At 36.9% G+C, this 24,410-nt stretch overlaps 1 protein-coding gene and 1 long non-coding RNA gene across 3 annotated transcripts in view; one reads left to right on the top strand and one right to left on the bottom strand.

Annotated features, from left to right (window-relative positions):
• The window catches only part of LOC132122116 (uncharacterized), a 3,874-nt gene extending 2,619 nt beyond the window's left edge, over positions 1–1,255 (bottom strand). Inside the window, exon 1 of the long non-coding RNA XR_009426344.1 lies at positions 1,197–1,255. This is a non-coding gene — a long non-coding RNA (uncharacterized LOC132122116). The remainder of the gene's footprint in view (positions 1–1,196) is intronic.
• Positions 620–24,410, top strand: LOC132122102 (ubiquitin carboxyl-terminal hydrolase CYLD-like). Of its 2 annotated transcripts, XM_059531998.1 has the most exons (17): positions 620–986; positions 7,104–7,734; positions 8,032–8,328; positions 12,594–12,699; positions 13,736–13,825; positions 14,617–14,733; positions 16,112–16,503; positions 17,155–17,320; positions 18,145–18,286; positions 18,471–18,593; positions 18,751–18,842; positions 21,055–21,121; positions 21,215–21,347; positions 21,799–21,907; positions 22,084–22,202; positions 22,451–22,667; positions 22,816–24,410. In XM_059531998.1, exons 2-17 carry the CDS (start codon positions 7,243–7,245, stop codon positions 22,998–23,000), a joined length of 2,847 nt encoding a protein of 948 aa, XP_059387981.1. In that variant the 5' UTR covers positions 620–986; positions 7,104–7,242; the 3' UTR covers positions 23,001–24,410. The 2 variants fall into 2 exon arrangements, with proteins under 2 accessions (XP_059387981.1, XP_059387990.1); XM_059532007.1 differs by lacking the exon at positions 14,617–14,733.

Genomic DNA, 24,410 nt, shown 5'->3' with positions numbered 1-24,410 from the left:
ACAAAAACCTGTCAAGCCACGGTACACAAACTGAACTTCTAAATGTGGGACAAGAAGCACACAAGATTTTTTTGGCACTATCCCTGAGCACTTATTCTCAGTTTACATTTATTGTACATAGTTGTTTTAATATGTGAGTTTTTATTTTCTATTGTATATGCATAATCCATTTAAGGTCTGTTACCAACTTGCACCATTTTCTTATGATGGTTTTGAATCCCTTTGCTTTAATTTCACATTCTATGTCTTATATCGAGCTGCGTAATAGCCATATGTATTTGTTTTCACACAAAACTCATTAAACATTTGTTTACTAAAACAGAAGCCCCCATCTAGAATGTATGTAAAACATGCTGTAAAAAGTACAAAATGAATGATGAAAAAATGGTTACATTTTAATTAAATATGCATTTATATTTGGGGTATGTATATTTAGACCTAAATGCTTGGAAGAACTGAGAGGAAATATACTGTATGTACAACCTGTCACATTGCCAGTTCCTCGGCCAAATCACTGGAAAACCCCAACAGGCGGGGCGAAAAAAAGACATCCGAAATGACCAATGAAAGATTTAGCTGTCGCTCATTGGCCAATAGGAGAGTAAGTTTCTTTCCACTAATGTTGCAGGTTTGGTTGAGCCGTCGGATACACACATTTACACACTGTAAATAATACTCACTTTGATTTCAAATGAAACAACGGCCTCGGCTCCACAAATATTACCGGACTTTTTCTTGTTTCCCCTCAAAGTCTCGCCGAGATTTTTTCCAGCGGTTTTAAAGTGCACGGAGGAGACGGCTGTCTCCCCATTAACCGGTAAGTTAGTAATGCGGAGTGTAGCCAGCGCTGGCTTCAGCTAAGACCATCCGACTATGTCACATAAACACCACCATCACTAACAGCGCCACGAGATCTTCCCTGGAATAATGTTTTTCCAAATGCCATCGAAGACAGACGGCTGAATACCGGGATATTTTAACGTCAGGTAAGTGCAGTCTGATCGGTTTGTGCTGATGTCACCTGTTTACCTTTAGAATCTGTCTGATACATGATCAGCTTTAGATCTGTTACTTTAACAGGATCCATTGATTATACATGACAACACAGCGTTATCCAGCGATGAAATTATATCTAAACCGAGCTCTAGGACTAGGAAAAACCGCTAAATAGGAAGCTGTTAGTTTGTATCCTGTACCTGATCATTATCATTTAGTGTAAGGCCTGTCCATCTCTGCTGCATCGTCTTCACCCTGCTTTACACATCATGGACTTCACAGCTCAGATTATTGACTTAAAATAAGAGGCGAACAAGTGCCATTGAGATGTATGGGAATGCTAACAGATTTCTTTGTCCAGGTATTATTGACCTCCTTGATCCTTTTGGGCTGAAATCAAATCAAGTAGGCTTTGCTTTACTTGAAACCCTTTGAAGTGTTTGCCCAGATTACCAATATTTACTATTATGGCAGACAATGCGTGGATAGGATGAAGAGTTATGTTTTTCAAAACCGTGCTGGCCTTTTTAGGATGACCCAAATCACTGCCAGACAACCTGAGCTGCTGGATTTTTCTTACATTTCAGACAAGAGATGACGTGCAATATTAGTAAAAGGTCATGCAGTAAAGCCTTCTCTGTCTCATCTTGTATTCTCAATATTAGTCATTATGCAGTAGTGGCATTTGTTCACCGTTATTGTGCATACAGGAAGCTCTGAGTGAGATTTAATTTGCTGCATGAATTCCCCTGCTGCTGGGGAAAAACCAAACTGAAATAGTCACACGGTCTGTGTGTTTATACAAGTGTGTTCAGCTGGTTATTGTAGTTTCATGGTCATTGATGAAGTATGCCATTAAGCCTAGTCAGTGGTTGGCATGTGATGTTGCTTAGGAATAGTTCACCCATAAATTAAGTTCTTTCATCATTTACTAACCCCCATGTTGTGCCAAAACTGCATTACTTACTTTCTTCCATAGAACACAAAATAAGATATTTAAAAGATGCTGAAACATGTACATAATCCATACCTTTCATTGAATGCACAAAAACACAGAGACATCTTCAATAAACATTTTTATGTGTTTTACAAATATTTTTGTTACAGTTTGGAATGATTTGAGGGTAAACTAAGATTAACTGTTTTAAAATAGGATGTGTCGAATTGTTTGATGGGGGGAAAAGCAGCAGAGGTTTGGTGTAAAGTCTTTTGGTGTATAAGTGGTTGAGTGTCCTGTAGCAGTCTGTCACTTCACTCATGCATTGCTGTTTAGGAAAGCTTTGTGTTGCTCTGAATGTGTGTGTGTGTGTTTCATTTTACACAGTTCATTTAATTAATTTGCATAAATTACATTGAATATACTTATCAAAAGTCACAGTCTGTTTATTTGCTTTATTTTATAAAAAAAAGAAAGAAATGGTGACAGTATTTAACAGTACTATTCTGATAGTTGTTGAGAGCATTTTTGATTTATTAACCTCATGTCACGTTTAGGCATATATGCAGTAGTTGAGTATGGAATGATATTCCGGACATTATTCAAAAGGAATTGCAAATTGTATTTGCAATTGCGTTTTCAATTTGTGGACACATAAAATGTGACATAATCCAAACGCAAATGCAAACCGCCCATTACCATTTGCATTTTCGTTTAAGCGAACGCACGGTGTCTGCCAAATTTAAAATGGAAATGCAAAGTCCATTTGTAATTGTGTTTCCCATATCTTACGAGCAATGAGCCTGTCATATTTAAATAGCAATATTAATTACCACATTTGCCTTTTCACTCTCTCTGCACTGTGCATGTAAACTGCCAAAACTCAAATGGAATCGCAATTCCTTTTGCATTTGAATTTCCAATGTCTACACGGAAACCTGTCAATCAAGTGACAGGGGTGGGCCCATTTTATTGGGCGTGTTTGCATTGGGAAGTGACGTCACTCACAGTCGACGGTAATACATAATTATTAATTAATTAGTGTGGACTTTGTCATCTAAATACTTAATAACCAATAAGGTTAAGGATGTGTCTTAAAAATTACCTTATCTTTTCTATCCTGTGAAGCTTTACTTAAAAAAGATGTTTCCTGATATTGACACTTTATGTTCTTTTTGTGGTGCTGAACACAAATCCATTTCTCATCTCTTCTGGGAATGCATATATAAAAGTCTGTTCTGGAAGAATTTTTGTATCTTCGATCATACTAAAAAATGTACCATGTTTTACTATGGTAAATATGAGTTATCGATAGTGTTTATAATTAAACCACAGTAGCCACAAATGTACAGTTGTCTGAGACGTTATGAAATGTTCTTTAACATCATGAACCATAAAATGTAGTCAGTGGTCTGCTATGGTTTATTTTCATAATAGGTAAACACAGGTCACACGATGTGCACGATGTGCCGCCGAGAGTCCTGTCTTCAATCGAGAGATCTGAAGCTGATTTGGTGTAGATCGGTAGCTTTGTGGTTAGTGACTCTCGTCTCGCGACGCGGCGTGCTGTCTTTTAGCGCGTTCGAAACCCAGGCCAACACAGACGTTCTTTATTTTTTTGTTTATCCTACTTACTTCAGCCCAGAAAACGGGCGATCATACTAATAACTTGTAATCTTTACAAGAATATCTGAATCATGCAATGAGCAGGTCTGCGTTTATTAGGGTAAACACTTAATATCGCGTCAGTTTGTGCTTTCAGAATCGCCGGGTCTGCTGGGGTCGTTCCAGCACATCTGCAGCAGAGACCTGAACCAGGAAGTTGGTCACCAGATAACACGGTAACCAGTTAAACCGTAACACCGGGAAGATTAGGCAAATAGACTGGTGACGTAGGTCTGCGCGCCTTTCTCAATACAAAGTATGCTGATTTCGGACTTGCATCCTCGGTAGTAAAGACTTTGTGCATTCGACTCGGGAGTGTGATGTCTGCGAGGACGCAGGTCCGGTAATTCTGCAAACAGCAGCATACTTGATAACTTCAGTCAGCTCGCCTTGACTACTGCAATTTCCTCACTGTACATTTACAATAAAACTAAAAAGGATATGAAATACCACTGCCTCCTTTCATTTTTCATTTAAACATAATAATAGCAGCAGAAATGTACTTAGTTCAGGGAAATGTGTATATATATACAGTCATTTCAAATGAAACTAAATATTATATCAATTGCCTCTTTTATTACCGTCGACTGTGAGTGACGTCACTTCCCAAAGCAAAAACGCCCAATAAAATGGCCCCACCCCTGTCACTTGATTGACAGGTTTCCGTGTAGACGTTGGAAATTCAAATTTTTGAATTTTGGCAGTTTACATGCACAGTGCAGAGAGAGTGAAAAGGCAAATCTGCCTTTAAATATGCCAGGCTCATAGCTCGTAAGATATGGGAAACACAATTGTAAACTGACTTTGCATTTCCATTTTAAATTTGGCAGACACTGTGCGCTTAAACGAAAATGCAAACGGTAATGTGCGATTTGCATTTGCGTTTGGATTATGTCACATTTTATGCGTCCACAAATTGAAAACACAATTTCAAATACAATTTGCAATTCCTTTTGAATAAAGTCCGGAATATTATTCCATAGTTGAGTCTGTATGCATCCTTTTAATGCACAGTGTCCCCAGGCATGGTCCTGCAGTTGCTAATTATGGTAATAATATGGCAAATGCTAGTGGGTCATTGCTAGTTCTCTGGAGGGGAGCAGGAAGGATTGGTCAGAGCTGGTAATTTAAGGTGGCAGTTGGGTACCAAATTCCCTTTAAGGCTAGTCAGTTCACTCGGCAGCCAGAATTGTAAATAGCTCCTATTTATCGCCTTGAATTGAAAAAGATAAAATCTACATAACTGTTTGTCATCATTGCATACACTGTAAAAAAAAAAACGTAGATTCTACGGTAAAACGCTGGCAGCTGGGGTTGCCAGAATTCCACCGTAAAGTTACGGGTAAAACATTTTTTTCTTTTACGGTTGGCAGCCATTGTCATTGTTGTTTCTACGGTTAAATCTGGTGCTTGAGTCAATGATTTACTGTAAAATAAAAAGTATTAATTTTAGGAAAAAACATTTTTATAAACAACGGTTTTATACCTTAAAAAATACAGTTACATTGTTGTAGGTTTAACGGTTTTACTTTATATTTACAGTTTAATACCATAATTTAACTGATATAATATTAATATACGAACTTATTGAAGCACTGAAATCTGTTTTGTACCTTTGTATTACACTGGTAACCACCAAAAGCAGGTGGTGATGAGAGAGTCATGTGGTGAAACAAAGCCCATCACAAGCAGCTTTTAAATAATAAGATACATAGAAGGTGCACGGTGTCATTCACACAAGCACTAAACACCATCATGGTGAGACTCATTAAACTGAAATATGCAATAAACATTAATTTAACAACATTTTATGTAACATACAAACCTAATAAACATAACAGATGAGAAAAAATTAAGAAGAAACATAGTTATTTCAAAGAAAAAACATCAAATTCAAACAAAATTTGAAATGCAACGCAGAGAATTCTGGGAACGTAAGTTTACGGTTTTTCCCTGTAAAGTTTACAGGAAATTACCGTTAACCAGTAAACAGGTTTGTACTGTAGCATTTTCACAGTTTTTTACCGTTAAAATCACAGTCATTTTTTACAGTGTATCAATATCTTATTTGAATTGTATTGAATCTTTCAAGAACAAAAAAATCTAGCTAATGCACATGCATTTTCTAGTATTAACAAAGGGCCTATTAAATTTTCTCTTATTGTGTAAGGCCAAATTTAAATGCCCTTCCGAAACAGTTACTTTTGGTGACGTGAATAAGTATATAGCACAGGAATTTCTGATTTCATTAGTATGTATGTGGCCAATTGTAAGTGGTTTTAACAGGTGGCATAACTATTTGATTATTATAAAAAAAAAAAAATGTCTGAAGTGGCCAAGTGTAAATATGCCCAAACAGATGATTGGCTCTATAAAGCGGGACTTTCATTCCTACATTTATGATTTCGCTTTTATGAAACGATTATCAAAAGTATCCATGAAACGATACTATTAAAAAAAAAAATACTCTCAGTCAAATTGGCCAATGAATTGCACTCAAAATCTGAGCAGGGTTTGTAACTATAACTGTACAAAAGTGCACAAAAAGATTTTCCTCAAAAAGAAAAAAGAAGTTTGAAATATTCGGCTGGAATCACTTTACATAATAGATTGCTTCAAAGCAAGCAGCTTTACAGTATTAAACATGAAAAAACACTGTCAATATTGCCCTCAATTAAAATTACAATGTTAGATATAAAGCATTTCTTCTGTCTTTTCATGTTTTTACACACTTAACAGAAAAAATGGAGAAGATATCTATTTCAAAGAAGGCAGAGCCCCAAAGCACACCTTCCTACTACATAATTGCCACAGACCAGAGTATGTTGGAAGATGTATACCAGCTGGAGTAAACTTTTCCGGAAAGTTTTCTTTGGCAAGCTGTTTCGAATTCCCCAATGGAACTCAAAACAAACTTCGTTTTGGCCTGATTTTGTAAGAAATGACATCACACCAGTTAGTTCTCCAGTTTTGCTTGAAGTATATTTGATCCTTGACACCCTGTCTTTTAAAAAAAATTAGAATCCACAAAATCTTCCACACTGGCGAGCTTACATTTTTGCGTATGGGTTCGAGAGTCTTGCTTTTGTCTGTCATCTCCTTTGACATGAGTTTGTGCAGCAGTACGAGCTACACTGTACACTTTCTTTTTCTTATTTTTTATGTTATGATGAGTGTCACATAGAATATATGTGCAATGCATCTATATGTGCACCTATTATGTTGGACTGTCAACCAGATAGTTACTGGCACTGGATAATTACAATATGTAGAATTATAATTTTTATTTTTATATTAATATCACAGTTTGGCTCAATACTGGTATATTGTGACCCCCTACTATTTTCACCATATTGTTGCTCAGGTTTTCTTTGTTGCCGGCTGTGACAAAATCTTGAGCTAAAAGACACTAGACAAACAAAAACTAGACTAACTGTTCTTAAACTTTTATACTCTTTCTGTTTTTTTTTTTATTTTTTATTATTCCCTGTCTCTCTTTTTCCAGCTCTTTTTGTCAATTAAGTCCATCCATCCCATTGAAAACGTCATGAAGGCTTCCTCTTCCTAGTCCCACTGACCCCTGATGACCCACTAACCTTTGACGTGTGTTCCTGTCATCTTCAACACTCTCCTGCTATGCAGCCATGAGCTCTGCGCTATGGAGCCAGGAAAAGCCAGCAGGCAGTTTCCGAGACGACTGGCACTTCTACATTGTGGTGATGGAGTGCACTGTGGAAAGGCCAGGTCAGAAGACTCTGCGCATCCCACGTGGCAGCCTTGGCCAGGCCTGCCAGGAGCGCAACAGCCTGGGTCGCACAATACCCCCCAGCAAGGGTAAGCGCAGCTTACGCATCCTGGACCAGACCAATGTGGTGGTTAGCGTGGATGAACGGGACGTTATGGAGCTTGAGGAAAAGCTGGCGGAGCTGCTGTTCCCCATCACCAACTGCGAAGAGCGTTACAGCCTGCTGTGCAACAGAGCGCGTCTGGACAGGGCCCACGACATCAACTGCGGATCAAAAGTTCGAGTGCAGCTGAGGTCTGGTGACGAGCCTCTTCCAGGTGTGGTCCGCTTTAAAGGACCTTTGCTGCCTGACAGAGCGCTGAGTGGTATCTGGTTTGGTGTTGAATTACTGGTGAGGAAAACTGTTTGTCTTGTTGGACGTTGTTTGTCTGGTTTTGGGTTCACCTGGTCTTTTGAGTGTGTGATCATTACAGAACAAAGCTGCGTTTGTCTGTGGGGCTGAGCTGGGATATTTGGACAAACATAATTTAAGCCTATAGGCTGCTTGTGTGGGTAAAGGCTAGTCACAAACCCACCATCACACGTCAACAATGTCTTTTGTTTATATGGCACAATGTGTGATGCTATTTATGTGAGTTTTGATGTCTGTGTTGGTGTATGTAATGTCCTTTTCTCTTTTGTATTTCAGGAGGAAGGCCGGGGTCAAGGTTTCACAGAGGGCTCTTATCAGGGTCAGCAGCTGTTTCGTTGTGAAGATGAATGCGGTGTCTTTGTTGCTCTGGATAAACTTGAGCTCTGGGAAGATGAGGTGGAACGTGTGATGCTGGAGGATAATGACACGGAAGTGGAAGGCGAAGGAGCGCCACTGGAGATCAACTCTCGAGTGTTGGTGCAGACACGGGATGGCCCGGAACGGGGCACTGTTATTTACTGTGAATTACTGCCTGGCAATGAGAGTCTTGGATACTACGTTGGTGTTGATATGGTAAATGAATTAGACGGTGGTGGTGAATAGCAGTTTTTAGCTGCAAGTTACAGTTGCATGCTCTGTATGTTTAATATTACAATTTTCATGAAGCAATATCTTCGTTCAGGCAATTCAGATATTTTAGGAAGTGCTATTTAAGTTGATGATTACGTTTATTATTCATAAATTATCAAGGATGCACAATATACAAATTCTGGCGGATGAGGTAAGACCTTTGTTCAATTTAGCAAGGCAACTAGGGGTGTAACGGTACGCAAAAATCACGGTTCGGTACGTACCTCGGTTTTAAAGTTACGGTTCGGTTCATTTTCGGTACAGTAAGGGAAAGAAATGCAAACATTAAACTGCAGGTTGTTTATTACTATAAATTTTTTTAACAATTTGTTTACAAAATTGGTGGTTATATATGTTTACAAAATTAGTGGTTTTATATATATATATATATATAAAAGAATAAGAAATAAAATACTGCTGCAAAGTTCTCCACTAAATAAAATACTCTCAGCCTCAAACCAATATCACGTAATAAAATATAGTGAAAAATATAAATATAAATATAAATATAAAATATATATATACAGTACAGACCAAAAGTTTGGAAACATGACTATTTTTTTATGTTTTTGAAAGAAGTTTCTTCTGCTCATCAAGCCTGCATTTATTTGATCAAAAATACAGGAAAAAAATGTAATATTGTGATATATTATTACAACTTAAAATAATTGTTTTTAAATTTATTATACTTTAAATTATCATTTATTTCTGTGATGCAAAGCTGAATTTTTAGGATCATTATCACATGATCCTTTAGAAATCATTCTAATATGATGATTCATTATCAAAGTTGGAAACAGTTCTGCTGCTTAATATTTTTTCAGAACATGTGATACTTTTTTAGGATACTTTGATGAATAAAAAGTAAACAAAAAAAAAAGCTATGTTTTTAAAATATAAATATTTTGTAATAACAATATACACTACTGGTCAGTAATTAGGGGTCAGTAATTTTTTTTTCTTCTTTTTAAATAAAATCAATACTTTTATTCAGCAAGGATGTGTTAAATTGATAAAAAGTTATAGTAAAGAAAATATATTATTATAATATTATTAGAATGTTTTTTTATTTTGAATAAATGCAGTTCTTTTTAACCTTTTATTCATCAAATATATTAGACAGCAGGTCTAATAAAACACTCATAATAAATCAGAATATTAGAATGATTTCTAAATGATCATGTGATAGACTGGATGTTATATGTGACACTGAAGGCTGGAGTAATGATGCTGAAAATTCAGCTTTGCATCACAGGAATAAATTATTTTTTTAAAGTATATTCAAATAGAAAACTATTATTTTAAGTTGTAATAATATTTCACAATATTACTGTTTTTTTTCTGTATTTTTGATCAAATAAATGCAGGCTTGATGAGCAGAAGAAACTTCTTTCAAAAAAATAAACTTTTCCAAAGTGTAAAGTGCAGCAACAACAGTTTCAGATTTTAGACCTGCTCAGATTTCGTTATAGCGTTGGCCCGATCGGAATTAAGAGCAAAGGTCTGTTTAAATGCCGACGGGAGCTGCATTTGAATTACGGTCGTTTTTTTCCTAGTTGTAGTGATGTTCAAACTCGCAAGATGCCTTTTGAAAACTTTAGAATCAGCTGCAGGGTGGGATTTGCACTGAACGCGGAGACTTCCGCCACCTAATATGTTCGTGCGGAAACACGAATATGTACCTATGTTCCGCATACAAAATATTGAATTCGGTCATTCGGTGCACACGTGCACCATACCGAAAGCCCTGTACCGTAACGGTCCGGTACGAATACACGTACCGTTACACTCCTAAAGGCAACTACCACATTCAAGGCTCAGAAAGGTAGTTAGGACATTGTCCATGCCCTCCTAAAACACCTTGTTTAAACACACCCCCATATGTCAATGTTACTGTGTGGGAAGATTTGCATAAAACCACCCAAATGTTCATGCAAAGAAGGAAGGAGTAACTTTGATTCTTGCTGCGGTATTGTTGCTCCCGCTGCCACCTTGTCATGGAGGCACTGTGTGGTTCGTTGTGAAAGCGAAAATTCTTTGTTTGGTCTTCCAAAAGAGGATACGACTAGAAATCAGTGGTTAAGTTGTATTCACAACACTGTTCCAGAACAATTCAACACAAATATAGGACTGTTTCCTGAACCTACAATGCTGGGTGTTCTGACTCACAGCATGTAAGTATGTTTTCACATTTAAATAATTTCCCACTGATGATTCAAATGCGAGTTTTGAGCAGTGTAGAGAGTAGCGCTTGTTGTTTGTCGTTTCTCTGATCACAAATGTAGACATGGTTTTATGTTTACACGGAGCGATACGCAGCGTAATGCATTAAAACACAGTATAAGTCGTTATAATCAGTAATTATGCCCCTACTGGATGAAACAAATGGCTCGTTTGTAATGGGTTTTATTGGTTTTGTCTCATTGCACCGGGACACACCATCACAGTATGTTAAGGGGCGTAACATTTCCATCAGACACTTGAGGTATTCGGCCAATCACAATTCACTGCATACCTGTCCAGTCAGAGCAAACCTTGCTTTCAGAACAATTAGCTTTGTAAAAATCGATGTGTTTCAGAAAGGCGGGGTATAGAGGAGAAACAACAATGTTTTTTTAACCCTAAACCACATAAACACATTGCATTACACCAAATACACAAAATAATGTTCTTTTTAGCAACATTGTATGACCCCTTTAAGGATGTCCTTACTATGTTTCTGGGCCTTGAACATGGCAGTTCCATTGCTGTCTGTGGAGGGTCAGAAAGCTCTCGGATTTCTTAATTTGTGTTCCAAAGATGAATAAAGGTATTGCAGGTTTGGAATGACACGAGTATGAGTAATTCCTTAAAGAATTAAATTTTTTTTTAGGTGAACTAACCCTTTAATTCTCTGTTATTTTGTCTAAATAACATATTTTTGAGATTTGATAAAGATTACATTAAACAGTGTTATCAAATTATAAGCGTTTTTAAACATTAACTTGAAGTGATGGGACCAATATATTGTGCATCTCTTTAAAATACACTACCATTAGAATGTTTAGGGTCATTAAGATTTTTAAAGAAATACTACTGTACTTCTATTTAGAATGGGCATATTAAATGTATAATGACATTAATAGTCTTATGAATGATTTCTAAGATGGGGGGGGGGGGTAATTAGCATACTAGAATGATTTCTGAAGGATCATGTGACACTGAAGAGTGTAAAAGCTGCTGAAAATTCAGCTGTCATCACAGGAACAAATTACATTTTACATTACAATAGAAAATAGTTCAATCATAATATTTCCCAATATTACTTTTGCAGACTTATGCGAGCATAACTTTTATAGCATCAAAAGCATTAAAATATCTTTCCAACCCCAAACTTTTGAATGGTAGTGTATGTCAAAATAGTTTGGATGTTCACCTCCACTGAGACCGATGTCAGCGAAGGAGAGATGTAGAGACAGCTCAGTATTCTCTGTGTGACCACCATAATGGCAAACTGCCAAATGCTCACACAAGACACAACCAGCACACGCCATTCCACTGTTCTCGTCTTTTCAACCTTTGTTTCTCTCTCTTCTGTTAAGCTGTCACTGCTCTCTCAGCAGAGCTCAGCTGGACTCGCTGTCACTGACATCTAAATAGTGTAGATGTGGAAAAGTTTAGCTTTTGTAGAGTTTTACTTATTTTTCAGGATGGTACATTACATTATTTTGCTCTTGGTCTTTTGAGTAATAGATTGTATAGATTAGACTTAAAATATATTTGGGTCTGTTTAGTAAGTTAATGCATGTATTATTATAACTGTAATACACTAAGAAGGTTTGGTGAGTTTGGTTTGTTTTTGTTTCAGAAAATAGTACCTAGAAAAAAAGGCTATACATTAGAATTAAATCTAGATTAAAAGATAACAGTAGAGATCTGGTATGTAAAGGCTGTGGGTTTAGAGTCCAGAGACATCGGTCGCTCTGATGATAGTGTAGGTTGTGTAGTGTAGCCATTAGAGAATTACAGCTCCCAGTTAGTGAGACGGGTCCTGTCTGAGTCAACAAGGACACAGATGAAAGTTTCCATTAGGAAGCCAATAGAGACAGGCCAACCTTTGTTTGGCACATGTTTATTTTGAGATGGAAATGACAGTGTTGTAGATGCTAACGTTTATGAGATGATCTAGGTCAGGTGCAGTAATAGGGTGCTGTACCTCTCGCCCTCAGGACAATCCCATTGGAGACTGGGATGGGATCTTTGACGGCAAACAGCTGTGTAATTTTGCTAGCCTTGAACACACCCGTCTCGTCCCCATCTGTGATGTGATGCCAGGTAAGGGCTCTCACTTCATACTTCTGTATTCTTTCAGATGAGGATATTAGATCTTGTTCTAAAATTTGCTTACTGCTAGTTTGAGCTACTCCGATTCAAAGTACAACAAGTATCTTGGTCATTACAAAAGTAAAAACATTGCGTTTTATAAAATATAAATGAATTAAAATTTTGAATTTACAAAATTAAATACATTCATTGCATTTATAAAAATCTATTTGCAGTTTTTTTTTTTTTCATTGTAAATAGCTTTTCTATAGGGTGTTTATGGATAGTTGATATTTCTTTGTGCGTTTTAGATTTCAAATCAGGGTGTAAATATTTGTTGTTAGAAAGCAAAGGGCTGTAATGTTTGTGTGTGTGTGTGTCATGTTAACACGCAGGAAACAGAAGCTCTTTTGTCTAATGGCCTTGTTTTTTTGTGAGTGGTGTGTGTGGAGCTTTGTTCCCTATTTATTGATTTGTTTGTTTGTGTGCATGTGTATGCGTGTGGGCAAAACATGTTGTCTTGGTTAATATCTTAAAGCTAGCACTCTTCCTTAGTTTATCTTTGAAACTAAAGGGATCTGTAAGTGCAGTCATCAGAGTGAAACATGCTGCTTTGTCTGTGATGCTGTATGTGATATTACCAAAATTGTATGTCAAAAGTATTAGTTTTTTTTTTTTTTTAGAACTGTAAACGAATATATCAGGTTATATTTGTTAAATATTTTACCCAAAAATGTTTTACCTATTTCATAATTATAAAATAGTCCCTACTTAAAAAAAAAAAAAGAAAAACACACAAAAAAACAATTTTGTTCTTTTTATTTGGAACTTACACCAAAGGATCAGATTAATATATTTTTAATGTTATTGGAAAAATCCACACAATAAAATAACCTTGAAAATCTAATTTTAAGTAAAAAAATAAAAATAATAAATAAATAAAAATTGGAATGATCTTGTGGATTCTGAACAACGTGAGAAAAATTTGATTTTTTTTTTGTGAGCTATTTGCTTGTATTGAAAGTTGTCTGTCTTTATTTGTTTTCAGAATACTCCATGCAGGATCAGAGGCTGCCCATCAGAAGCTGCAGGGCTGGCAGTGACAAACCTGGCAGCCAGAGCAAACCAAAGAGCAAAGGTATTATTCCTGTTATATATTTATACAGTTAATAGTGGTTGGCAATATGAGCAAACTTTTATAGATGAGTAATTTAATTTCATCATATAGTTTTTTTTTTTTCTGGCTTCTGGAAGTCATTTTACAACACCAACATTTAGATACCAGTGGAGCTTTACTATTTCAATACCAGTGCAAATACTACTCTAACCAATGTGAGAAAGATCTCAAGTAATTATATATATATATATAAAAAAAAAAAAAAAAAAAAAATTAAAATAAAAATCAGCCAAGAAAAATGAGTGATTTTTCTCCTTTTGTTTGATTACAGCATAGACAGAATCAGGTACTCTATATTAGGCTGATGATGCTTTCAAAGCTAATACAATTTATTTTATTTCAGACAGTTTGTGATTTTGAAAACTGCTATTTCAAAAGATTAGTTTTTTCTTTAAAACACAAAAGAAAGAAAGTAAGAAGAGAAAAAATAATAATTTTGAAGTGCTGATGTACATGCTTTAAGGAAGAAGCACTCTCTCTCACACTCTGCCTCTTGTTCTAATTGGCTCTAATGTCATTTGCTGCTCTTCTGCTTAAATTTGTAAATTTGCCCTAAATTCCGGTCTGCTGCATCATGTGAAATCTTCACCAGACATGTGATTTCGGCTAGAATGCACACACAAATGAGTTGTTGAGAATGTAATCCCACATATATTCCCTCTTCTTCTACCTTCCTATACACATACACACACACTGTTTACTGTCTTCCTGTCTTCCTGTTTTCCTATCTTCCTATCGTGACTGTTATTCAGGGTTAGGCCTGCAGCCTGGCAGCAGGAGCAAGTCTGAGTTTTATTATACTCTAAATGGCAGCTCGGTTGATCACCCTGCTCAGTCCAAAGCCAAAGGCACATGGTACATAGATGAAGGTAATCAATAATCAATACAGATGGACAGACTGGGAAACTCTAATAATAAACATCTTAACAGCAAGGTGCCTTTCTGCTAATATTCAGCCTAAAATTAGACCGCATTTAACTTTAGTTACCTTTACTAGTCTTGGAAAGAAAAAGTCACATGTTAATCAATGCCTTTGAATGCATCAGTGGGGATTTGAAAAGGCAACTTGGTGCTGAGATCTTTTATCGGGAGTCTGGTTCACTGTGACATCATAGCATGACATCATTGATCAGAAAATCTCAGGTGTCATTCTGAATGTTCTGTGCTACAGTCATTTGTGTTTGCATTTCAGGTTCAGTTTTCAACTAAATGTAGTTATAAGGCACTAAGAAATAAATTAGAATAAATAGAGAAATTTATTTACTCAGGTTAGTTATTTTCTATTTTTTCTTAATCTTTGTTTTTATTATTTTTTAATTTTTTTTAGAAAACTTAATTAATTTGCATCACATATAAAGCTTAGTATTTATGGCCAGTTTTATGCCATTTCACAAATCATGCATAAATATACATAGATATTTAATATAAATCCACTCACCCATTGTGTAATTGTGTGTGTTTGAATGTTTGTATTTGGCACTGAACTTATTGGGAGATTGTATTCCTTAAATATTGCTTTCATCTGTGTAATTATTTCATATTTCATGTCACTCTTTACTAACGTGCACTATTGGGGAATGTTCAAGGGGCGGTCTGTGATTGGTTAAGGGGTTTATAATTGTGTTTGTGGCATGTGCTGCTTTCATTCTCTTTCACCAGACTGTCATTCTTCCAGTGGTGATTTTTTTTTTTTTTTTTTGTAGTCCAGTGTTTCTCCAGTATCTTCATATTTCATGTGTTGGTGTGTGCTTCAGTGAGGAGAAAATAGCCAGCACTAATCAGCTTTGAAAGGACGTCATATTTTGGCATAGTTAAAGTATACACTACCGTTCAAAAGTTTGAGTCAGCAAGTGTTTTTTTTTTTACTTTGAACTTTCTATTCATCAAATAATGCAAATAATATAAAATTGATATTTTACCCACTGTCAGCGTGTATTAAGAAATGTTATTTGAGCATCACATCAGCATTATTCTTACTTCTGAAGGATCATGTGAAATTAGAAAACTGTTATCTTAAATTAATATTGCAGTTTTACTGTATTAACTAGCATAAGAAGCTCACCAAAAAAAATGTAAAAAGAACCCCAAACTTTTGAACTGCAGTATAGCAGTATATGAATGTAAATATTCTTAATGACAAATGACAGATGATCAGTTTATATTCCTGGTCCTCCACACTGATGCAACATCTGGTTATCCTGACCTCTTGGTACAGCCTCTTATTTCTTTGGCTTTGTTTCTTGATAGTCGGTGAGGACCCGGCCAAATCCTTGACAGACACGCCCCCAGACCTCAACCCAAGCTCTTCCCCTTCTCAAGCTCCGCCCACAACCTCCTTGCTGTCCAATGATAACAAGTTCCACTCCCTGCCCTTCAGCTTGAGGCACAAAGATGGCTCCAGTGGGAGCATGAGCCACGGCCCTCTCTCCCTGTCCGCGGGCTCAGTGATGGGGGAGCAGCAAGAGGTCCTGCCACCTGTTACCACTCCTGTCCAGAGGCCTCCCTCACCACCACAAGGCCAGCCAGGGTTAGAGGTCGGGTCATTGGTGGAGGTCAAAGAGAACCCACCGCTTTGCGGGGTCATCCGCTGGGTTGGTTTACCTCCAGGACTACAAGAGCCACTAGCTGGACTGGAGCTGGTCAGTAGATTTATGTGTGTTTGTCATCAACTATGTTATAAGTTATAAGCACCAAATTGACATATACGTACTGTATTTTCCAGACTATAAGTCGCACTTTTTTTCATAGTTTGGCTGGTCCTTGCGACTTATAGTCAGGTGCGACTTATTTATCAAAATTAATTTGACATGAACCGAGAGAAATGAACCAAGAGAAAACATTACCGTCTCCAGCCGCGAGAGGGCGCTCTATGCTGCTCAGTGCTCCTGTAGTCTACATTGAAAACATAGAGCGCCCTCTCGCGGCTGTAGACGGTAATGTTTTCTCTTGGTGCTTGGTTCTAAATAAATGTGACTTATAGTCCAGTGCGACTTATATATGTTTTTTTCCTCATCATGACATATTTTTGGACTGATGCGACTTATACTCAGGTGCGACTTATAGTCCGAAAAATACGGTATGATTTCTGATGATGATTAAGCTTTACCCTCACAGTGATATAATGTATAAACATTGAAAAACATTTTCTCTCTCTCTCTCTCTCTCTCTCTCTCTCTCCATATATATTTATATAACATAACTGTTTTACTATGTTTTTGATCAAATAAATGGATCTTTGAGCATAAGAGACATCTTTCAAATTGAAAAAAAATTATTTTGGCTGTGTTTAGGAGGAGGAGTGTGTGGGCTGCACTGATGGAACGTTTAAAGGGATTCGTTATTTTACGTGTCCACCAAAGAAAGCTCTGTTTGTCAAACTGAAGTGCTGCAGGCCTGACTCACGATTCCCATCCTTACATCATTCACCCAACCCCATAGAACGATGCAACTCCATAGGTAAGAAATACACTTTTAATTGTCAGTCCATGTCCCTATGATTATGATATCTTACAGTGAACCAGATTCAGGGATATGTAATATTCATTTTCAGTGCTATACAAGCTTTATAAATAGCATTTGCTACATAATTTTGATTTATCTAAAATTAATTTAAAAATCTAAATGGACAAAAACTGCAGGTTCATTAACACACTAAAGCCCTTGGAATACTTCATTTTTTTGTGCTCTGTCTAATGCATAATTGAAAGCACAAAGCCTGTAAAACTATACTCCGTTGACCCTGAATGTTGATAGATGCGTTCTGCTTGTGCAAAGTGCTTTGAGCGCCGATATCACTAGTACATACTGATGATGTGATTTAAGCTCCACGCAAAAAATACAAAAATGTAAAAATCGGACTCCACATAGACATTGTATGCTGACAACAGCAGATTATTCTGACAAAATTGACATCACATAGACTGTACATGAGCTGGAGTGAAAATGATGCATGAGCAATGCCATAATGACAGAGCAGTTTGACTTAAATTTTGCAGAGATGAGAATAGGAAGTGATTCTGTCATACTAGCATTATGTTAACTTGTACAGTAAACAAATCTTGTGGCTATATGTTGAAAATTGCATGTGTTTTCATCATTTATATTTTTAAAAACTGAAAGTCAAAGTTTGTTTTGTGTAGTATTAACATTTGTACTGTAGATCCTGCAGTAGATCTTAACTTGCTGATGTCAGAACACAATTTATAAAACCTCTGAGCACTGAATGTCACATTGTAATTAATCTATATATGACTAATCAGTGTTTTTTTTTTTTTTTGCAGCTTTTGGGGGTTACCTAAGTGAAGTAGTTAATGAGAACACTCCTCCTCGGACAGAAAATGACGGTTTAGAGGTGATGGTGGGGAAAAAGAAAGGAATACAAGGGCATTACAACTCCTGCTATCTGGACTCGACTTTGTTCTGGTAAACACAAGCACACACACAAAGTGTTTAATTTCTCTGTATCTCGATGATACCTACACTGAGAGTTTAAAGTAGGAATGACTTTACACATTACATTTGTTTGACACTACTGCAGTGAATTTGCATAAGATAATTTATGTTAAATTTGTAAAGATGTATTCATCTGTCTCTTTCTGCATGTCAGTCTTTTCTCTTTTAGTTCTGTTTTGGATACGGTGCTCCTGAGGCCAAGATCTAAAACTGATGTAGAATATTACAAAGAGACACAAGACTTACTTCGCACAGAAATAGTCAACCCACTTCGAATGTGAGTTGCATACAGTTTATTACTACATATTATTTGGCTCATAGAACTTGTAAACATTCTACATTTAAGTATTCATCCAAATATTCCCCTTTACTCATTCTCTGTGACAGACCTGGTTGTGGTCTTTTATTAATCTGTGTGTGTGTGAATTTGTTAGACATGGCTATGTGTGCGCCACTAAAATCATGAAACTCAGGAGGATATTGGAGAAAGTGGAGGCAGCATCAGGATTCACTTCAGAAGAGAAAGGTCAGAAAAGTCTCAAAGAAATGTATTGATGAAGAAATACTGCCCTCTAGAGATGCAAACAGAAACTCTTAGGCACTTGTTTTATTCAGCTTTTGAGATCTTTTCATGGTGAGTGTTTGTAATATTGAGGAACAACACAAATGGTTGGAGCATTCATTATTATATGTATGCTTGTTTGATTTTTACAGGAAATGTTTATACTGTACTGTATTGCTGGGAAACACTACTTTCCTTTCAAAATGTTAAAAAGTAATGTTTTCAGCTACACAGTATGACAGAAAAATAATTATGTCAGACCTGTTATAATGTTATTATGTGATCTCTAGTTCTTAAATTTGTGAGAAAACGCTAATAGAACACGCTCTCTCCTCAAAAACTGTTATTATAATACCAAATAGTTTGGGAGTGATTTTTAATTTTTTTTTTTATTACTTCATAGAAGCTTATAAGGATCTTTTATCTTGAATACATCCAGGTTGCAAATTGTGCAACCATACTGAAACACAGGTGGCACTTAATATTTTAACACCTTAATATTTTCTAAAGTTATCACACACAGTCCTGATATGACACAGAGAACATTCCTTTCTTAATAAAAGAAGAATACAAAGTTACAGTTTTAGACTTTTATACGTTTATAATAAGGCTCCTAATTTATTGCACTCAAAATTGAATGCAAAAAATAAATAAATAAACCTGATCTAGAGTGCCAAAAATGTATTAAATGCATAATATTTACTTTACTGTAAGTTTATATTACGGTAGACAAAGTTATCATGGTAATACTTTATTTTAAGGTGTCCTTGTTGCACGTTACATGCACTTACTATTATAATAACAATAAATTGTGTATAATTACATGCAAGCAACCCTAAGCCAAACCCTAATCCTATCCCTAACTATATAGTCAGTACGTGTAATTTATTAATGTTACTCAAAACTTAAATGTATAATTACACTGGGACAAGGAAACCTCAAGATAAATTGTAACTGTTATCATATTATGGCCCCACTTTATTTATTATTTTGTACTTATTATTAGTTGCTTTAACTTCTGTGTACTTACATTTAAATTAGTAAATTGATAAGCTGCACTTATTATGTGCATAGATGTTTTTACCTTGTACTTATAATAATAAATAGTCTCAGCCTCAGACGTTATGCCCACGGACTGAACGTCTGACGCATATGGGACACAAAAATGGAAACACTTCAGGAATGTCGAAATCGTCATCGGATTGGTTCAATTCTACAGGATTTCCGCGAGACGTATGTGTCCGTTCTTTAACGTTCTGCCTTGGAAAAAAGATACCGTGGCACCAAACCCCCTCATGAAAGAAGAGAGGCGACATCTCCATGCCTCTAAACGTGATGATGAACGAAACGAACTGTGATTGGTTGTTTGACATGTCGGTCAAACTGCCTCATGGGCGGGCGTTAGCCAATGAAAGCTGCCATGAATTCCAGACCTTTGGCCGCGAGACTAAATAATAAAAAACTGGATGTATTACGCTGTTAATTACTCAGTAATTACACTATTAAACCCACTTTAACCCATGCCAGTAAATATGTCCCTAACCTTACATGTATCAAAAATACATGGTGCATTTTTTGCCATAAGTACATACATGTTAAAGGCACCTAATATAAAGTGGAACCTCGTGAATAGGTACTATATGCTCAACACCAAAACACATTTTATTATAAAAAAAATAAAAAAAAACACACTATCAAGATTATCTGCATTTCAACTAAGTGAGTGACGTGAGTGACGTGACATTCAGCCAAGTATGGTGACCCATACTCAGAATTTGTGCTCTGCGTTTAACCCATCCGAGGTGCACACACACAGAGCAGTGAACACACACACACACACTGTGAACACACACCCAGAGCAGTGGGCAGCCATTTATGCTGCGGCGCCCGGGGAGCAGTTGGGGGTTCAGTGCCTTGCTCAAGGGCACCTAAGTCGTGGTATTGAAGGTGGAGAGAGAACTGTACATGCACTCCCCCCACCCACAATTCCTGCCGGCCCGGGACTCAAACTCACAACCTTTCGATTGGGAATCCGACTCTCTAACCATTAGGCCACGACTTCCCTCTAAATGAACTGCAAGATGAATTGTAATAAATTGATTTACAGCTAAATGTTTTACAGTATATCAAAGCTTCTGTGTTTAGTTACATAGTAAGGTGTTCTCTTTCTGTTTAGATCCTGAGGAGTTCCTCAACATCCTTTTTCATCACATCCTGAGAGTCGATCCTCTTCTCAAACTTCGGTGCGTCTCTGACACCCTTTAAATCCCTGCACTCTTGGGAACTCCACAAAACTGTTTTTGTCTTTGTTAAAAACATGGTTGTATTATTTGCAGGTCAGCAGGACAGAAGGTTCAGGACTGTTACTTCTATCAAATCTTTATGGATAAGAACGATAAAGTGTTGGTGCCAACCAGCCAGCAACTTCTGGAGTGGTCCTTCATCAACAGTGATCTCAAATTTGCAGAGGTATGTACACAGGGTATGCTCTGGATCTTAACAACATAATTAGAGGAGAGGCAACTTACACTTCCATGTTTTATTGTTCTTTACAACATATTCTTTTATTTTCCTGTGAAAAAACATGTATTTATTTGGGGCCAGTAAGATTGGATTCTTTTTGAAAGATGTCTCTTATGCTCACCAAGGTTGCATTTTTTTAAAATTAAGAATACAGTAAAAACAGTAATACTATGGAATTGCAATTTAGATTCTTTGATTAGGAAGTTTAAAATAACTTCATTTATTTAAAAAAAGAATTTATTTTGGAACATCTTAAATGTCTTTACTGTCAATTCTGATTCATTTAACGTATAAAAAACAATTAAAAGAGAATTAAGATGCATTTAGATGTTTGTTAGTGTTGTGTAAGGACAAATGAAGGGCACTGTCATGTTCTTGTCTGTTTGTTTCTGTCCAGGCCCCTTCTTGCCTTATAATTCAGATGCCTCGCTTTGGGAAGGACTTTAAGATGTTTAATAAGATCTTCCCTTCTCTGGAGCTTGACATCACAGATCTGTTAGATGACAGTGAGTCAGTTCAATAACTGATTTGATTTGTGCTGTTATTCGAATACCATTCCACATACCAAAATGATATATCTGGGTTTAAGATAAAGAACTAATATTATTGGAATATGCATCATTCTGGCTGTACTCTGTTTTCTGTGTTTAAAGGAAAATGATACAACTAATGTTTTTGTCAGCTCCTAGAGAATGTCGAATTTGTGGTGGCTTAGCTCTTTATGAATGCAGAGAGTGCTACGAAGACTGTGACATCACACCAGGAAAGATCAAGCAGTTCTGCGAAAAGTGCAATACACAGGTAGGACACAAGACCCAAACATGTTTTTCTTCCAGCTCTAAGAAAATTCACTTATCTTTATCTGCAGAACCTTTCATATCCACTAGATGGATACATTTCCAAACAAATAATGCTCAAACACGCTTGTCTATAGCTATTGTCTACATTCCTTTCTGTGCATAAATATACTTTAATGTGCATATGTATGTGTACGTGTTTATTTTCTATATATCTGTCCTTGCATATGTGTTAATTTCCTGGACCTTTAGGTACATCTGCACCCACGGCGTAAGTCTCATCGATATGTTAAGTTATCTATACCGAAAGAGCTGCAGGAGTCTGTTTGGAGACAGGGATCTTACCCTCACCAGCAGATGGAGCTGTTTGCCGTGCTCTGCATTGAGACCAGCCACTATGTTGCCTTTGTCAAATATGGATCTGCAGACTCGGCCTGGCTATTCTTTGATAGTATGGCTGACCGCGACGGTACAGAGCACTTTCTATTTGATATAATTTCAATATAATCTATCCTATATCATTTTAATAAAATCTCACCTCTTGAGTTTTATTGAATAAATTGCCTCACTATCCTTTTACTAAATTGTCATCTTTTTTTCTCTGTTTTTGGTGGCAGGCGGTCAGAACGGGTTTAATATCCCACAGGTGTCCCCGTGCCCTGAAGTAGGGGCCTACCTGAAGATGACCCCAGAGGAGCTCCACGCACTGGACCCCAAGAACATCCAGGGCTATGCACGCAGACTTCTCTGTGACGCCTATATGTGCATGTACCAGAGTCCCACCATGAGCCTCTATAAATAGAGAGGGAGAAATAATGAAGGATGGAAAGGTAGGAAAGGGAATGGCTGAGAAGGAGAGAGATGAGGGAATGAGGGAACAGAGGAAAGAGGCTGTGGTGAAGAGAGAATGAGGAGGAAAAAAGTGCCCAGGAAAATGCACTCCCACGTCCGGCTGCCTCATCCTCTGTTCTGCATCTCTCTGTACATACTGCAGGGTAAATACAGTCATGAGAGCGAAGGCGAGATCAAGAGAACGAAAGAAAAAGCCTATTTGCACTGTGTGAGAGCATATGTGTTTGTGTGTGTTTGTTCAAGTGTCGTTGTCGTTTTCTCTGATTTGTGTCGTCTTGGGCTCAGCTCAAACTCTTGAGTGTTCGGAGCGGTGTTTGGCACAGGGAGAATTCGCAATCTTTCCAGCCCTCGGGTGTTTCGCAGACGCTCACTCACCTGATGGCTTCACATTCACCACCTACCGCCAGAACTGACCCCTCCAAACAACAACACATTCTACCCCTGTAAATGAAAACTTGGATGATAAACCAAAACTGGATGTTTCCCTTCTGTGAATTCTTCCATTCGTCATCAACCCTTCTTAATGCACTGCAGCGTCCAGCATTAATTATAGTTGAGATGCACTGTGTGTAGTCCCTGTTTTTGCCTTTATATTTTGCTGTGAAGTCTTTGTCAGGTGTGTTCACATAGAGCAGAGCCCTTGACTGCCGTGCACTGGTCCTAGATCAAGACAGAAGAATGAGATGATTAAGCACACTTTTTTGGACATGACGAATAATATAATTGAGCTTTTTCTTGTTAAAAAAAAGGTTTTATTATAATTTGGTGTTTATAAATGTGGAAATTATTATATTATTTTAAATACTGCAAAAAAATACTAGCAGCTTCCCAGGCCATGCTCTCAAAATCATAAATTAGTGGTAAATTGTTTATTACAGATACGAGTCAATTTTGCAAATATTATGACTATATGAAATTCCGAAAGTTACTGTTTTGCAGTCAAGGACATGTTCCTGTTATAAAGAACTAATTCCACTTCCTGTTTGTAAATGACGTGCTCTGCTTAGAGGCTGAATGGGCAGAAGCTGTTTGACGCTAAAATGCTGTGCTGTTGGCTAATTTGCAGTAACACTGTTCATCGAGATACTGGATTGATGATGTACTGTGCACATTTTTGATATGGGTTATCGGATTGTTTACAGTGCCTGGTTTAAACTGAAGGGTTATGGAAAGAAACATGCATTGGGATTGTTTTTAATCTCTGCTGATGTAACCGTACACTATGGGAGAGATTCTCCGTGAGCAGCTGTAATGGGAGAAAGGATGACGACTAGTGTACTTGTGTAAAAGCCAGGTGGACTTTATTATCTCTGTGCTGTTCTCTTAAATGTTAACTAAATTAAAACGCCATTTTGAAAAA

This window comes from Carassius carassius, chromosome 3 (genome assembly GCF_963082965.1).
Source record: "Carassius carassius chromosome 3, fCarCar2.1, whole genome shotgun sequence".
Classification (NCBI taxonomy): domain Eukaryota; kingdom Metazoa; phylum Chordata; class Actinopteri; order Cypriniformes; family Cyprinidae; genus Carassius; species Carassius carassius.
This window is presented reverse-complemented; position numbering and strand designations above follow the sequence as displayed.

What these genes read in the sequence shown, in the direction of transcription:
- LOC132122102 (XM_059531998.1), top strand. Translation starts at nt 7,243, where the DNA reads ATGAGCTCTGCGCTATGGAGCCAGGAAAAGCCAGCAGGCAGTTTCCGA. An exon ending in CACTAGCTGGACTGGAGCTG is followed by an intron (nt 16,504 to 17,154) that starts GTCAGTAGATTT and finishes GGCTGTGTTTAG; the next exon opens with GAGGAGGAGTGTGTGGGCTG. An exon ending in GTGATCTCAAATTTGCAGAG is followed by an intron (nt 21,348 to 21,798) that starts GTATGTACACAG and finishes GTTTCTGTCCAG; the next exon opens with GCCCCTTCTTGCCTTATAAT.